At 37.4% G+C, this 18,754-nt stretch overlaps 1 protein-coding gene across 2 annotated transcripts in view; it reads right to left on the reverse strand.

Annotated features, from left to right (window-relative positions):
- LOC109411133 (oxysterol-binding protein-related protein 9) overlaps positions 1-18,754 on the reverse strand; it is a 209,862-nt gene that overhangs the window by 36,127 nt on the left and 154,981 nt on the right. For both annotated transcript variants that reach the window (XM_029872961.2, XM_029872962.2), the window contains 4 exons: positions 7,122-7,702; positions 813-920; positions 393-567; positions 157-292 (listed from right to left, as the gene is read on the reverse strand). In XM_029872961.2, the coding sequence (XP_029728821.1) occupies positions 157-292; positions 393-567; positions 813-920; positions 7,122-7,702 (1,000 nt within the window). The remainder of the gene's footprint in view (positions 1-156; positions 293-392; positions 568-812; positions 921-7,121; positions 7,703-18,754) is intronic.

Genomic DNA, 18,754 nt, shown 5'->3' on the forward strand with positions numbered 1-18,754 from the left:
TGATTGATAGACGAAACTCAGCCAAGCCAGAAGACCGAATGCTCTTGGCATATCAAAGCACCATTTTCGCAAACAAAACGACCTTGCTATTATTGGCTTCCCATTGCATTGCATGCAACTAAAACTAATTGAATCAAAACGCTTTATGACACCTACCTCGCCCTGGATTTTGTTCCGCTTCCCACCGTAGAAAGGCTTCGTGAGGAAATCGATATCGGCGTGATAACCTGTCTGCGGGCATGTGATGGTAACCGTACCGCCCAGCTCAATCCACGGCACCGTCAAAATGGACCTAAAATGGAATGATTTACTCACTTATGTAGGTATTTACAGAACTCGAGGGGGTGGCAATGCGGGTGGTTGCATAATTCATAATCAAACGCACTACTGACCTGCCATAACCGTTTGGAAAGGTGACTATATACTCCTCATTTAGATCACACAGCGTCACGGTGCCTTGGCCAATGTTGTGCACTCCGATCGACAGCCCAAGGAATTTCGATTTCGTCCACACGTGGGCCGAAAAGCTAATCTTCTTGTTGTAGTGCTCAGCATAAAACGCTGAAACTGGTGGGGGAGCGAATGAAAGAGATAGAAATGTTAATATCATGTGAATCCATGACATTGAGGCAGAAGGTGAAACGTTGAAAGGACAAACGGTGGAAAAACATGTTGAATGAATTCGACTTTTTATGATCCGGCCTTCCGATGTAATCCATCCATCGATCTTTTGTCATTTTGTTCTTCCGCCTTTTGACCTTCTGTTCTTTACACATGAAACAAGTATTAGCTATTTCAAAATTTATACTAACTTGGAGGATGGTGCGAGACTTGTTCGGCTATAAACGTTAATTGATCCTTTCGGCACCATGGCACTGGACCATCCTTGACTTCGATGTTGGAACTGTCGTCTCCGGTGGCTGTACGAAAGAAATAAGAAAACATGTGAAAACAGTTTTAGTCCAATGTTCTCATTCACAGAAAAATATGTGGCTTCAATTTTCACACGAAAAATAATCCGTTACAAATCACTTAATGTACTGCAAAAAGGACACTGATTAAAAGTGCACGCGCACGGAGGCTGTCCCCGGAATGTACATACATGATTCATATATCATTCCAAAGATCTAATGGAGACAAAAAAAGTTGGTCTGATGTCAATGGTATCCATAAAAATAGCAGTGAAAGCCGTTCTCCATACAAAATGACCTTTTTTGCCATTCCTTCACTGTTACTGTATTCTGCTATGACCGATTGGTCTAAAAATTTGACAGAGAACTACAAATAATATTTAATATGCAATCCCATGGAGATTCCTGAAGGAATTTAGGGTAAAGTCACTGAAAGAACTCTTGCCGAAAATCCAGAAGATTTCTTAAAAAGAAAACCCTGAAAGAATCTCGTGAGAATATCTGGAGGAATGCAATGAGAAATCCCGGGTGAAACCGCAAGAGAAACCAGAACAAAATGAATAAAATAATCCCGGAATGAAACTCTGAACAAAAATCGAAGATAAATTCCTTAAAAAATCCCTGATGAAATGTTGGGAGGAGGCCTTGAGAGAATCCTGGAGGAATTCTTTAAGGTATCTTGGTAGGAATCCTGGAAGAAATCTCTAAAGTAATCCCGGGAGAAATCAACGAAGGAATCACTGAGGAAATCTCAGGCGAATTCCCTGGAGAAATTTCGAATTAAATTTCTGTAGTCTGTAGGTATTCCAGGAAACTTCTAAAAGAACCACGGGAGGGATCCCTGAAAGCATCCTGGAGGAATTCTGAGAGTAGGCACTGAAGAAATCCCAGGAAAAAACTGTAGGAATTCTTGGAAGAAATCAATCAACGAATCCCGGGAGGGCCCTTTTTTAAGTAATACCGGGAGAAATCATTGAAAAAATCTTGGAAGGAATCCTCACAGGAAAAATCTCCGAGGGATTCCAGGGATAGATCAATGAATGATTTCTGGAACCTGAACGAATCTCGTGAGCAACTTCTGAAGGAATCTAGAGAGGAATCCGGTTGGGAATACCGGGAGAAACCGCTGAAAGAATTCCGGTATTTCTATATAGAACATGTTACCAACTCTAATCAAGAATAATCGTACATTATATGGATTTAGGCGAGAAAGTAGTTTACAGTGGATAAGACAATAGTTTAGAAGATAATTGAAATTCATGCTGATCTAAACTAGTTGTAGTAATTTAAAAGGAATTTGCCTTACTCTGCAACAATTAACGGAATAAATAAAATAAAAAATAAAAATTTCTGGAGTAATCCCAAAAATAATACTTGACAAAACACCAAGAATTAATGGAGGAATTACTAGAACAATTGTGATCGAATTTTTGAAAGAATCTCTGGATAAATTCTTAGAAAAAAATCTAAATGAACTCCTGAAAGCATGTCTAGGCAAACTCCTGTTGAATTTGGGAAGGGCCTGTAGCAATCTCTGTAATAATTCACGAGGGAATCTTTGAAATAGTTCCTAGTAGAATCGAGTTCCTGGAGTTTCTGAAAGAATTCCTGGAGGAATTTCAGGAAAAAATCGTGATGGAATTTCTTGAATAATTGTTAGAAATATACTGCCTATAACCGCATTTCAGTCCCATATTTGCTAGGTGTCCTATTCATATGGGGCAGTTATGCTATCATACGCAGTAGTAGCTTTAGGCAATTCCTAGTCAAATATCAGAAAAACTAGCCATACGAAATCACGGAAGGGATTCTTGGACGATTCTCTGACTGGATTCCTCTCTAGATGTGAGAGAAAAATGCGTTTTTTTTTAGAAAACTCTGGACAAATTTCAAAAGAAATCCCAGAAAGGTGCATGTAAAAACCACTAAAGGTATTGCTATGAAAATGCCTGGTGGGATCTTTTGAGGAATTCCAAGAGAAATATCTGGGGGTATTCCTGTAGTAATCTCTACAAGTATACAAAAAAAAGTTTGAGTGAGCTTGTAGAAGAAACTTTGAAAGATCTAAAGGAACCAACGGGAAAATTCAAAAATGATCTTATTTTAGTTATCATTTTAGATTAACACTGACTAATGAGAAGTTTGCTGCCGTTCTAAGCATAGTTGTCCCATGTTACTTTTTGACGATTTTGACTTTTTTGCACCAAGTGCTCTAGTTTCACATATATTTTCATGAAACATCAAAAAATAAAATACTTTGTTCGAAGACTCTATGAAAAGCATGTCAAGTCAAATTGTCCCACTGTTGAATTTCTACGCATAACAGTCCCACTATAAAATGTCTACGTAAAACCGATACAATAAGCATTTTTGGTAGCTTAGCTTCACCTAACAGCATGGCTATTTCAATGCTGCATGGTATAAACCCTTCTTTTATGTTGGCATTACGCTCCAGCTGGAACAAAACATGTTTTTTAGTAATACAAACGAAAACTGTTATTTCTTTGAGACTAGCAGTAGCAATCTAAATTCAAATATTGCTGCAATGCGCGTTGAGCTCATAAACCAAACAAACATTTTAACTTGATTAAGAGGCTCAAATGTCGTGAAGCATGACGCAGCCCACCTAATATAATGACAAAGAGGATGCTGAATTGAATAACTGGTATATGTGAAAATTTTCAGAATTTAAACAAGCTTGAGATATTGTTGGTAAGTGAGTTAATGAGTTTCACTATTTTATTTCAATGTGCTATCTCAATAATTTGATTGAATTAGTGAATCGGTAAGTAAGTGGCTTGGTAATCACCCATTTATTTTTATGAATAAAAAGGAAACTTTTGGGTTAAAACCAAATCGAAGACCAACTGCTGGAACCTGGAAGTACTGAACAATCAATCAATAAATCAATTCATGAGAGATCAACCGAGTAAATAATTTAAAGAGTAAGTGTGTGTCTTGGAGAATGAGATTTTGTAAGTGTGTGAGTTGATGAGTAAATGAGTTAGTTAATAAGCGAGTGAATTGATAAGTGAGCTGGTTTATTAATGGGTTGATGGGTAAGTGACTGACTGTTTTGAATGAATGTGTTAATGAGTTATTGAGTAAATTGATAAAAAAGTGACCTAGACGCTCAGAGACTTGATGAATAAGCGAATTCTTGAGTAAACTTGCGACTGGGTGAATTGGCGATGAAGTTTATGTTAGTGAGTTGTTTCGTAGATAAGCGGCTTTCTGTGTATATTATGTAAGAGATGTGATAGAGTCAAAAACATTATCTAAAAAACATTTTTGCTGTTCAATTACTGAATTGCTTTTCAACTTGATTTAAAAATTCTTGGTTGAATAAGCCGTTATTAAGCTATCATTGTTTCTTGGGTATTCTTATTATTGTATTTTTTTATTAAAAGTGAACGTGGTACCATAACTGCTTGTTTTCGAATAGGATGAATATAGAACCGTAGCATTACCAACGGCATTCTGACCCTTCATATTCAAATAAAGATACATGAAGCAATTATAAAGACGTGACCTGCCTCTAATGACAAATCACTCCCAATCTTTGCTGGGGTTCCTATTCATATGACCCATACAAGCAGAGGAAGGCATGGTGCAGAATGTTTTGAAAACTTAAGCTGTTGTATTTCTAAACATATTTTATTTTAATGACATGTAAGGTACACCGGGGCAAGTTGAAACGGGTGGGGCAAGATGAAACACGAAGTTTTGAAATAGAATTCAATATAATTTGGAAATTTATCCTTCCCTAAAAGATTGTTTGAATCAAAAGCTATGTGTTGTGGCGATCAAACGGTTTATCATCATTGAAAAACATCATATTAACCCGCTGTTTCATCTTGCCCCACCCGTTTCAACTTGCCCCGGTGTACCCTACATATTTCTCGTCCTTTAAAATTAATACAAAAGCTTAATCAGTTGTATGCTGTGTTGGTCATAAGGCAAAAAAGGCCGTTAGGCCGGGAAAGTCATTTAGCCGAATAATTCAGGTATACAGGTACTCTTCGATATAACGTACAAAAAATAATTCTCTTTGTACGTTATATCGAAGTGTACGTTATATCAAAGCAGAGAAAAATTTAATATTTTTATGCTAATGTTGATGTATTCGACGTGAAATTAACCCCAATTAATGAGTTCGGTGAAACTCACAAAACAATAATGAAAAACATGAGTTTTCATGAAAAACTCATTTCGTTTTTGTGCTTCGATATAACGTAAGTTTTGCTTCGATATAACGTACACAATTTTTTCCCCCAAATTGCGCTAATTTTGGGTAAAAAGGTTAATGCTGCAACAAAACATTGATTTGAGTGATTTCGTAGTTTGTCGGAGAGTTATTCCTGGGAAAAAATAAAAAAATCAATGTTGTACATTACATCGAAGCAAAATGTACGTTATATCGAATTCGCTATATCGAGGGTACGCTATATCGAAGAATACCTGTATTTAAAACAAGCTCATTTGACCAATACCTCTTCGGGCTAAAGATCTTTTCGGCCTAAAGACCTTTTCGGCCTAAAGACCTTTTCGGCCTAAAGACCTTTTCGGCCTAAAGACCTTTTCGGCCTAAAGACCTTTTCGGCCTGAAGACTATTTCGATTTCATGACCTTTTCTGCCTAATGACGTTTTAATGATGTTTTTGGCCTAATGACTTATATTCGGCCATATAAATACTTGTACATAACAAAATTTTGCGGTCACATGACGTTTTTCCGACCAAACGATATATCGGCCTAGCAACCTTTTCGACCTTTCGGCCCAATGACCTTTTCGACCTTATAACGATGGAAGAGCTGTTTAAGTAAAAAAATGAATCCATTTTCGTAATAAGCATCCCCGACTTATTTCTTTAATGGAGGTTTGAGTGTACCACACGCAGTAGTGACCCAATGAAGAACTCTCGCGTTGAGTATCATACAGGCGTATCTACAATGATCGAATTCTCTTCATCGATTTTCTCTTTGGATTTTTCCGGGAAATACAATCAGGATGATCTCTTGATGTTTTTCGATGCAGGACAACAAGGACTAGCATCTAGAACAATAAAAATAACCGGAAATTATTTGCCGACCGAGTTATTGACCAATGAGAAAATCGATGAAGAGAAATCGGTCATTGTAGATACGCCCGTATGATACTGAACGCGAAAATTCTTGGTTTGATAGAAAGTTTTCTCAGACTGGAGTGAGAATCGAAGCCACACTACGTGGATATCAGTACGCCTAAATGGCTGGTGCTGCTAACCGCACGGCCACGAAACCCATACTTTATAACTCGCTTACTAACTCACTAATTCACTTGCTAATGCACTCACTTACTCCTACAGAACAGAACTCACATACTCAAAAACCAACAAACTCACTTACTCACTAACTTATTTACTTACTATCCCACACACACTCACCAATTTAATAATTCTCTTACCAACACATTAAAATTAACGGGGCAACTCCCTGTGAGCTGTAACTTTCCTAATTCGTAACTGACTCACTCATCAACTCACTTAATCTTGGAGCACCTCACATTCACCCTCTCGCCAATTCACTCACCTAGTTCCTACTTACCCGGTTATTAAGAAAGAGTTAAAATGTGAAGCCACTCTTATGTTGTCTTTCGGCTCCGTTTTGCCTCGAGACATTTGAGCCTTTTGCATGAGAGCCTTATAATGTTATAAGAGAAGCTAACATTGTATGTTATTAAAAAATATAACAAAAACGTACAGAACACACCACATAGAACGTGAAAAGAGACGACTGATTCTCGTGGGACTGATATGCGTAGAAATTTCACCAACAGGACCACATTTCTAGGCATAACAGTCCCACCAATCATCTTTTTACCTAAAAACACTATATTTATAAAAATATGAGATTGGACATACTTCAGACTTGAAAATATAAGCGATTTCTAACGATACTATGAAAACTTAAAACCAATTTGTTGAACCATTTGGCCATAAAACAAGAAAAACCTGTTTGAAACTTTAATCGCGATTTTCTCAGTTTCAAGTTTTTCAACATGGGACAACTATGCGTAGAGCGGCAGTTTGGTTCTTTTAATATTGATTACATACAAAAAATAATGCAAATAAGTACATCATCCGTCCCAGAGCATATGAAACGCCTTTTTGTCTTGAGTATATAAAAATTCTTACATTAAAAACTGCATTTCTATGGAGCATAACTTACGCATATCGGGCGTGTCCCAGTGACACTGGAAAATTTCACCGAGGATAGGATTGTACGGTTTCTTGGCGACGGAGCTCTTCCGGCCGGCGTGGTACGCGCTGAGGTACCACCGAACGACCTGAATCATCCGTTCGCGTGGATCGTCCAGGTCGGCAATCCGCAGGAACAGATCCGGGTGAGCAAAGTAGTCCGCGTACATTTCCAGCAGCGACCGCCGCTCTAGGATGAACGTTGGCAGTACGACCTTCGTCAGATCCATGCCGATCTTCACCTGCGAGAGCAGATGTGTGACCACGGAACCGTGCGATTCCATCGACAGATCGTTGTCCGATTCGTCTTCGTATAAGGCATCGTAGTCCAGACTTCCATCGTTTCGTATTGGCAGCGATTTGGAGTCGTAGGATTTCCGCGAGCTGGCGTGCGCTCCATGACTCAGGTCATTCGGGATGACAGAAGCGGTGGATGTTTCGAGACTGTCTTGCTTTTTGTGTGATACGCTATTGCTTGTGTTATCTTCGGCAGTAGCAAAGTGCTCCTCGGCGGACAAGCGTGCAGCTGGATCGGATAGTGTTCGTGTATTGCTGTAATTCGGAGAATAAAACGAGTAAACATTAAAATCTTCGTTTACGTATTGACTGTAAATCTACGTAGAGCTAGATATAATATGGTGGAGAAATGTCCTTATTCTTTAATTAAACTTTCGCGCATACACCAACAGGTGGAGTAGGAAGTATCTATTCCCCAAATGTTGAAATGACCGACGCTACATGTCTCGGCATAAACTTTTTGTTTACAGCTGGTCCAAATCAAATTTATGTTTTGTTACGTTTAGCATTCATGAGAATCTTTGAATGGTTTGTCACCGGAGATGTCGGTATTTTCACAATCTGTCAAAATCTCTATAAACAGATTACATAGTTCATATCACATACCAATGTGAATCCAGATCGTGTAAGTTATTATCCTTTTCCCACTAGAACTCCTTCCCGTGACAATCGTAGAGAAGCAGAGGTGATATCGGTTTCTAGTAGCAACGAACGTTACACTATTTAACATTTCTTATCTACTCAAACGACCTAATTCCCATCCCTAAGGACGTGGCCGGCGCCTTTATTGATTTGATTATGTTTGAAGTTCTTGAAGGTGCACATTGAGAACAGTAAGATAATCTCAAGCTACGCTTGTTAAATGTTACAAAATATAGTATCCGTCAAATAATAATAATTAGAGGAAATAAAGGCATTAATCTTCTGGAGGATCGACTGAGGATTTTAATCTACGATTTAAACGGCTACGCAGTCTTTTAATATGGGAAAACGAGGTTTATTATTTGCCCGACGTTCCGACACTGGGGCTTTGTGTCACCTGAAGATGACACAAAACCCCAGCGTCGAAACGTCGGGCGAATAATAAACTTCGTTATCCCATATTTAAATCGTAGATTAAAATTTTCTTAAAGTGCGAAGTGATATTCACGGTGAATATCATTGGGATTTTTCGAAGGTAGTCCATGAAATTTACCTTATATATTCGAAAAGTAGTGGTTTTTCCGTGACTTTCTTGCAGAACTGGTTTAGCCGCACAAGTTTTTCATATACCATATTCTCAGGTTCAGCTTCTAAAATGAGCTGTAGGTGGTTGAATTTAGATATGGGGAAATGAACTTTTCAGCAAAAAATGGTCTGTCTCAAGAGAAAACTTATGTGTCTCTGACAGATTTTAGGCCGCTGAATCCGAATCCAGGTTCAGATTTGCTCCAGCACGTCACAATTTTGAGCTATACCCAGGGATGGGATCATTCATTAGCAAAGAGTTACAGAGCGATTCCAAGCAACAGCATCAAAATTAAGGAAATTTTTTAATTCATGATTTTCTATTGAACTGAAACTTTGCACAGTTTTTCAGTTCCATTTAAATCGCCATTTTTCGATATCAAATTTTTATTTTGAATCACGACTAACTTTTTAAAAGGGTGTATGTGAAAATGGTTCAAAAATATTCAAAAATCTGCACAGCCAAAATGGTTCGTTCGATTGCTATGAATTTTTCAGCAAAGTAAGATAACTAAATGGTGATTCCTAAGAAAATATACACTGTGAAAAAACATCTTTTTTAATATTAAAAAATATCATTTTTGTCACAAAAACTCAAATATCTCAAAACCCTATCTTTTACCATCGTAATTTTTTTGGGAAAGACGGTCCATTGTATTAACAATCTACCATAAAAATTTGGTGATGGTAAACTAATAAACAAAAAAGTTATAACATTTCAAACATTTCACTATTTTCACATTTGGTAAATATTTTTTCTGTGTAAATTATTTCGGTCAGAAATCGCAGTTTGATGCTGATTTTATTGTTCAGCAAAGTTAGATAACTAAATGGTGATTTCTAAGAAAATATACACTGTGAAAAAAAATATTTTTTTAACATTAAAAAATATCATTTTTGTCACAAAAACTCAAATATCTCAAAACCCTATCTTTTTACCAACGTAATTTTTTAAGGAAACCGGTCCATTGTATTACTGCAGTAATTCTGAAAAGTGACGTAAGCGCCATTCAAAATTTCGATATTTTTTGGAATACAGTGGAGACCCGATTTTGTCAGCCCCCGATTTTGTCTACCCCCGATTTTGTCAGCTTTTTGACCCGATTTTGTCAGCCTTTTTTGAAGTAAAAAATAAATTTGTATTTCATTCAGAATTTCCATTTTATAATCATTATTAATGCAGTTGATGTCTTTAGGCGTCATAGAAAAATTACGCAATGAACAAAACTCGTGTAACTTTTGAAAACGGCCAAACTTTTTTTGCAAACTAACACATTGAGGCAATTTTAGGACCCAACCCTCGCCAATGTTTTAAACCAATGTTGTTTTAAATTGCTAAAAGATTCCAGCTCTCTCTCTTCTTGGCGTAACGTTCCAACTGGGACACAGCCTGCTCCTCAACATTATATTTTATGAGAACTTTTACAATTTTTACCTGAGATCCCCCACAGCCAATGTTTATTTTGCATTTGTACATACATCGTGTGGTAGTCATGAAGATATACAAGGTAGTTAAGGAAATGTCGATTATGAAATGAATTCTGAGCTTACCAGCAATCAAACTCGTCACCCTCAGCATGGTGTTGCTGATTGCACGTGCGCTTACCACTAATGCGCTTAAAGACTATTCTTCTTATTTTTCTCTGGAACAGAACAAACAATAAACGCTGCCTGTTGTTGTGATTTCAAGTCAATCCAAGTCGGGGCCCATGGTACAGTGGTCCACACGTTCGCTTCATAAGCGGATGGTCATGGGTTCGATCCCAGCCCCGGCACTTGCAATTTTTCGTCAGTTGCTCTTTCCCCCAAGAGCAACTGACACCTGGCCTTCTTCGGAGCATATGCTCTAATGAACCCGGAAACTTTGGATATCGGCGAACCGCAACTCATAATGGATGACCCCCAATCGGACTGGAAATGGAACAGCAGCCACACATCAGTATCATCGTGCTCATTATTCTACCGTGGACAGGGTAGAAAAGTTGAAGCAGCACAAGGCACCAGTTCGATATAGTTGAAATAGAATAGAATACATGTAGGCGCTGCACAAAGTGTAAGTGCAGCGTCCAATTGGAATCGCTCACGTAGTGCCCTAAGAATTAAAAAAAAGTCAATCCATTTACTTATTACCGGTATCTCTGGGATTCCTCTAGGTTTACTTGTTTGGATTGATCCAGATAGGCTAATATTTGAAAAGGGCGCAACAACCATTTCGAATTTTTGCCTCTCCCTTCCTTCTGAGCACATGGCTCATTTTTCATGTAATCTCTGACCAGTAACAGATAGAGCAGACTCCTTTCTATCTGATAACGGGATAAGTTTGCATAAATAAATTGAAATACGCCTAGACGGGTTTGGAAGAAGTTGAGACATGCAATGGTTGTTCCGCCCTTACATATTGGTCTAGATTTATTATGAGATGTATATTGTAGATTTCCTGCTTGGGTTGCTTAAAAAATTGTTGTGGGAAATGTATTCATTAGAGACCCTTGAGGAATTGGAGACGGGGTTCCTCCAAGAATTCTTGCTGCGATTTCTTCAAGAACTTTTGCGTGGTTTCTTGTGAGAATTTTTGCTGGTATTTCACTTAGAATTCTGCCGGAAATTTTTGAATGAATTCTTTCGGGAATTTTATAACGATTCATTAAAGTGTGTCTCTTTAAGATTTTTGCAGGCATTCCTCCTGTGATTTCCCCAGAACCTTTTCTTGAGACTTGTTCTGAGACTCCTGCTAGGGTTCCTCCAAAAGTTTTGCTGATTCTGACAGCATTTTTTCTCAAAAATTTTCTACATGAACTCCTACAGCGATCTATCCAGGGGTTTCTCCAAGGATATCTTCAATAATTCCTCCTACAATTGCAACGTGGATTTATCCAGGGATTTCCCAAGCGATTCTTTCAAGACATCCTGTTGGCATTTCTCCATACATCTGTTTGGATAGTCCTGGAACTTCTGCTGGTGTTCCTCCAAGACAATTTCTGGAAATTTCTATAAGAACCTTTTCAGATATTTCCCTAAAAATAATTCATGCATTCTTCCTATGATACCCCAAGGTTGACGAACTCCTGTTGAGATTCCTTCAGAAATTCTTGCCGGTATTCCTGTAGGACTTTATCCAGTAATTTCTACAGGAACTACTGTAGTGATGTAGTCAGAGAATTCTGTAGATACTTCTGCAATAAATCCTATATGAATTACTGCGTAGTCCATGAATAAATCTACGGACGGCACAAATTTCCCAAATGGAAGAGAACGTGCCCCTGGAGCCAACCTACTGATGAATAAATCTAGCGATTTTCTTAGTGTTTTTTTTTTTCAAGAATTCCTCTTAGGATTCCTTCACGGATCCTTCTAGAAATTTCGTAAAATGTTCTTCTATTAATGCTTTCGGTAATTACTCATACAAGAATTCCTCTAGAGATTTCACTATGATTCCTCTGTTAGATTTCTCAATTGATGATGAAGATGATTGAAGTGTACCCACCATCAGCGCAAGGATTACCTATGGCTGCAGAATGTTTCCGGAAGAGAATTATCTACCTGATGGTTTATTGTAGCAGGGTGAGTTGAAATAGCTGAATCCCTTCGGTAGTCAACATAAAGTCTCATGACAAAAGTCTGGCTACTCCACGAACTTAAGTCCGGTCATCAGTTCACTCAACTCCTTTAGACAACCCCTCCGTGTGTGTGATACCCGTAATATAAATGAGACACTTAAAACTTCAAACATCGTAAACTTCACCACAGGAACCCAAAATCCTCGATACCAGGAAAACTCCTCGGATCTTGCGAACTGCAGCCGAATCCCCAACGCTTGAATGATACCAGAAATTCGACAGCAACGCTATACCAATCTTGAAATAATTCACTCTTCTTGAGCTTTCGAACTGGAGCACTAATAAAATTAAGGCTTTCTTCCGGAACAGATCAAAACGTCACACGAAAATCCCGGCTGCAGAACTTTCCAATGTTGTATGTAAAATTCTATTGGATTTCCCGGGGGTCCCGCTTCAGATTTTTCCAGGGTTACCTCTTGGTATTTCTTTACGAAAATCCCTTGGTATTGCTTTTGAAATTCCTTTAGAAAATTTTGTTGGAAACTCTTCTGGAATTTATGCTACAATATAACAATTCATTCCTGGTATGGTTTCTCCTTAAACTGCTCCAGATATTTCCCCAGTACTTTTTCCAGGAATTCCTCCATGGATTTCCGAAGGAGATTTCTTCAAATATTGCAATAGGGATTCTTTCAATTACTTTTCAGAAAATGCTAAAGAAATGCCTCTATAGATTTCTACGGAGATTGCAGTAACGATTCTTTCAGAAATTACTTAAGGGTTTTATCCGGAGCTCCTGTAAAGGTTTTTGCAGAAACTACTTATGGGATCCCTTCGGGAATGCCTTGAGGGTTACGTTCCATATATCCTCGGGTAGTTTCTCTAAAAATTCCCCCGAACATTTCTTCAAAGATTTCTCCAGAGATTTTTTAGAGATAAGGCTCTGGAAATTAAAGTAGAAAGGCAGCGGAAACGTAGCCAATTCGGACAGTATGAGTGTCTATACTTGTCAATCAGATGTTGGTTCATTTTCATTCGTTGACAGCTAAAGTTAGATGTTATGATTTGAACTGCGCTAATCAGTGTCAACCGTCTTCTGTAGGCCACAATTGCTAAGCTAGGAGAAGGCTGTGTTCCAGTAGGGATGTTATGACAGGAAGAAAAAGAAATAATAGATTTAATAGTTCTGCTGTAGAAAAGCACTGAATGTTAACTTTGCAAAATACCATTTTTTCTGTGCCCTTAACACCGTTTCGATTTTTTTTTTACCATAAAAGGTTCGTTCAAATATTACGTAACGCAAAATTTGGCAATTTTAGACCCTATCCGCTATCCCTCCACCGCGTAACTATTTTTGAAACAGAAATTTTAAAATTTTGTATGAAGCGTAACACAGCGCTGGACCCCCTCATTGGCGTTACGTAATATTTGAACGAACCCAAAGCAGACCCTCTACACCTATCTCCGTTTCTGACGTGCTCAGAATAATTTTTCATGAATAAAAAAATGATTTTAAAAAATGTCCCGATTTTGTCAGGTACCCGATTTTGTCAGCCCAAAATGCTACCAGGGGCTGACAAAATCGGGTCCTTACTGTATTATTTATAATATCTGGGGTGAGAATAACACTGTGGTATTCCTGCTGTATTAGAATGCAAGATCTAATCGTAATCTATCATCTTTGGAAAGAAACTTAAAGGATGAGCAAGAGTTTTATGCATAATAACCAAAAAATGGACCAAAACTATCAATGTCGCTTACGTCACTTTGCAGAATTACGGCAGATTAGCAATCTACCATAAAAATTTGGTGATAATAAACTAATAAACAAAAAAGTTTTGACAATTCAAACATTTCACAATTTTCACATTTAGTAATAATTTTTTTTTAGTGTAAATTATTTCGGCCGGAAATCGCAGTTTGATGCTGATTTTATTGTTAATGACCTTGCGTGAGTAAAACAAGCTGTTTTTATTATGTATTATGTATATTATATGTACAGTAATGTTCCGATTTTATCACGCCCTCCGCGCATTAGTCGTTTATTCATTAATTTGCTGTTACATTTGAGGACAAGTGTTTTCCCTCTTCTTCAAGATGAATGTTGAAAGCGTGTTTTGCAACGTTAAAAATATTGAAATGGGTATAGATGTTGAAGTATATTTCAAAGCATTTTTGAAAAGGGGCGTGATTATATTGTTTAAACAAATGTCGCTGATGGTATGGTGGCATGACTCTCTGCACTTAGCACTTCTGGCAATTTCTCAGTTGTTGTCGTTTTCGAACTTCCTGCGCCCTGCTTTACCGATGATATACAGATGGCTCGTCTGTCAAAGTCTAGACGGCAGGACGTGCAAATGCGTAAATTTGTATTCAATTTGGGCATAACCAGTTTATCTATGGTGCTTTCGGTGAGATTTCGTAACTCTTTTGAACATTTTTTTTCATCAAACGGTCTACAAGAGAGCGTTGAGTTGAAGACCTTTGAGAAAGCGATTGTTCATGTTGTTCGTTAGATTATAATAAACAAAATCACTTATTAGTTTTAACTGACTAGTTTGGTGTTGTTTACTTGGCTGAAGAAAAAATTTACTATAAAATTTTTAATATCCATAGCGGTAGTATTTTTTTTTCCTTTTTCGTGAGCATTGTCATGGTATGTATACAGACAAACAAACGTAACACTGACGAAATTTTCATTGACCACGCCTTTAACGATCATTTTGAATCTTGGTTGTGGCTTTCATAACCAGAAGAGTGCCCATCGTTTTTCTTTGCGTTTGACGTTTCACACTAGCGCCTTCTGATGACGATATTGCACAACGCAGTGTTTCGTGAAACATTTCCACCAGGTGGTGGTAGTGGGAACTGGGCGATGGATTTTCACGAATATTATTCTAGGCGTTTCGTCTGTTTGTCTGTGGTATGTACCTCTCATGCATTTGTTGTTGTTGAAGTTACTCGCATTCTTCCGATCATAAAGTCTGTTCTCTAAGAGGTAATTTTTTTGCAGATCAACTAGACGTATACGCGAATATATAAAACTTTTATTATGCAGCTTTCGTCTTAAAAATAAGTTTAATTCCATTTTTCTTATGATCAACAGCTTTTCAACGCTATCAAGGGAACTTTTCACCAGTCACGTACAATAAAAAGTATGACACTCTCAATATTTTTGATCACAACACTGAATCGCGTCTAAGTTTCAAATAGATACTATAGTAATTATGAATAATCAAACAAAAATATCATGAAAACAACTTGTTTAATTCAGGCGGTAGCCTTTACAATAAAATCAGCATCAACATATAATTCTCGAAATAATTTACACAGAAAAAAAATTTTTTTTTGTTACTAAATGTAAAAACTGTGAAATGTTTGAAATGTTATAACTTTTTTGTTTATCAGTTTACCATCACCAAAATTTTATGGTAGATAGCTCATATATTGGGCCATTTTCCCTAAAAAATTGACGTTGGTAAAAAGATAGGGTTTTGAGATATTTGAGTTTTTGTGACAAATATCATATTTTTTTAAAGTAAAAAAAGAAATTTTTCACAGTGTATATTTTGTTAGGAATCATCATTTAGTTATCTAACTTTGCTGAAAAATTCATAACAATCGAACAATCCGTTTTTGCTGTGCAGCTTTTAGAATATTTTTGAACTATTTTCGCATACACCCTTTTGAAAAGTTAGTCGTGATTCAAAATAAAAAATTGATATCGAAAAATGGCGATTTAGATGAAATTGAAAAACTGTGCAAAGTTTCAGATATTTTTGAAATGGTCGCTCAGGATCGACTGACATGACTCCGTGGAACGCCTCTACATTCACTTGATACTATCTCAGTTCAGAAGCATTCTATCAAAAAAACTATGTATGGATGAATTGAACCTTGTAGTTTTATCTGGAAGCTCGCCGAATAGCATTAGAGTCGCACACACATACCAAATTCGTGAACGAGCTGTGAAGGCAACTCTCCACGCGGTGAATGTAAATTACATTCACGCCGTGGAGAGCTGCGTTTGCTGCTTTCTGTTGACTTTATTATTGGCGCTACACTAGTACATTGTTCTACAAAGTTTCAGGTAAAACAAGAATGAAAAAGTGCTCCATACATTAATTTTTGCTACGATGTTTCTGAAGCGAGTTATTCGCAAGTGAATGGAAATGATTGCAAATGAATGATCCCATCCTTGGCTATACCTCAATTTACAGGTCAAAATATGCGATCTTGGGCTTTTTTGACTGCAAACCATTAAGCATGGAAATTGAAAAACGGCAGCACTTTTTTTGTACCAGTAAAACCACAAAAACGATCCTTAAACAAATACGAAACGATCCATAACATATATTTGCATGTTCCACAGAATTGAACTGAAAATCCCTAAAAAAGCAGTAATGATCCATACAAAAGTGCAATACGATCCATAGTTTATGCGAAAAGAGCAATAAAATTGCTTACAAGACCCCATGAAATGATATTTTTATGGATCGTTGCGCATTTGTTTATGGATCATTTGGTTTGTTTTATATGCAAAAGGATGTTTTCCCTTTTTTAATTAATCAAAGGATAAATTAGTCAATTAACCTTTAAATTAACAACTCATACAAAATATTTCGTTTTACCAAATAAAATTTGATAGTTTTAAGCGATTTATGTTAGGTACGATATTTGCCATACAAGTCCAAAAATTACATACAAGTTTACATACAGACATAAAATGCTTAAATCTATCAAATTTGATTTGGTAAAACAAAATATTTAGCATTAGTCATTAATTTAGATGTTGATCGTTGGGCAATTTTAAATCGATGTTCGCAACTCGATGTTTTTGTTTTGATTAATCGATTTTTTGAATCGATGTTGAAGCCCCACAAAATCGAACGAATCGATATTTTACTTCCGACTTTTCTTTCGATTCAAAAATATTAAATTTTCATTTTTCTTCAGAATGCATTGTCTCAACGTTATATCAATTTTCGACACAGAGCCGTAAAATCATTGGCGCAGCTGAGATTTTTTTCTGGAGGGGGCCAGAATATGAGAATAGGCAGTTTTGAGGAATCAAAATGATTGTTTTTGGTTTGTTTCTAGTTTCGTAAACTATATATGAGTATGGGCAATTCCTCCAGAAATTTGTCCACAGCTTGCTGCAATGATTCCATTTTGAATTCCTCCAGAGATTCCTTCAAGAATTCATCTAGAGATTTCACCAGACATTTCTTCGGGTATTTGTCCTGGGATATCTTTAAAGGCTCCTCCAATGATTGTTCTAGTGCTGTTTCCAGGGTTTCCTTCAGAAATTTCTCCAGAGATCCTTTAAAGAATTTCTGCAGATATTTCATCAGAGATTTCATCAAGGATTTCTACATATATTCCTTCCAGAATTCCATCCAAGTATTCCTTCAATAATTCCTCCAGAAATAACTTAAAACATGGATTCTTCAGGAACTCCTCCAGGGATGCCTTCAGGAACTGCTACAGGGATTGCTCCAAAAGTTCCTCTGCGTACTCTTTTTGGGATTCCTACAGGATTTTCTTTGGAATTTCAACGATGTCTTCACTACTTCCTTCAGGGATTTCTTCCGAAACTCCTCTTATAAGTTCTAAAGAAATTGATCCTTGGATTTCTTCAGGAATTCTTCCTGGGATTTCTCCGAGAATTCATCAAGAAATTTATCCAGGATTCCTCTGGGAATTCCTATATGGATTTCTCTAAAAAATCTTACAGGGATTCGTCCAGCAATTTCTCTGTAGCAATTTCTCAAGAGATTCCTACAGATCCTCTTGAGATACCTAAAGGAATTCCTCTAGAGATTCCTCCTGCTCCAGTAGTTTTTCAAGGAAATCCTCCAGGAATTCCACCAGGGACTTCTCTAAGGATTCCTCCAGGGATTCCCCATGGAATGTATACAGGGATTCCTCCAGAAAATCGTCTACAGATTTCTCAAAGAATTTCTCTACAGATTTCTCCAGGAATTCCTACACGCATGCCTCTAGAAATTTCTCCAGTGGTTCCTCCAGGCATTCCTTCAGGAATTCTTCCTTGGGTTTGCATTCCTCCAAGAATTCCTTCAGGAATACATACCTCCACAATACATTCGGCAATTTCTCAAGAAATTTATCCAAAAATTCCTTCAGAAATGGCCCCAGGAATTCCTCCCGGAATTTATTCAGGAGTTATTCCAGGTATTACTCCAAGCATTCCTCCAGAATTTCATCCAGGCATTTCTCCTGGGACTCCTCCAGGAATTTCATCAAGAATTTCTCCAGTGATTACCCCAGGTATTTCTCTAGGAGTTCCTTCGGAAATTTTTACAACAATTCATCCAGGAATTTCTCCACGGAATCATCCATGGATTCCTTCAGAAATTATTTCAGGAATTTATACAGGAATTCCTCTAGGAATTTTCCAGGGATTCCTCCGGGATTTCTTCCAGGGTTTCCTCCAGGAATTCCTCTGGGACCTCCTCTCTTCTTCTTGGCGTAACGTCCTCACTGGGACCAAGCCTGCTTC

Source organism: Aedes albopictus, chromosome 2 (assembly GCF_035046485.1).
Source record: "Aedes albopictus strain Foshan chromosome 2, AalbF5, whole genome shotgun sequence".
Lineage (NCBI taxonomy): Eukaryota > Metazoa > Arthropoda > Insecta > Diptera > Culicidae > Aedes > Aedes albopictus.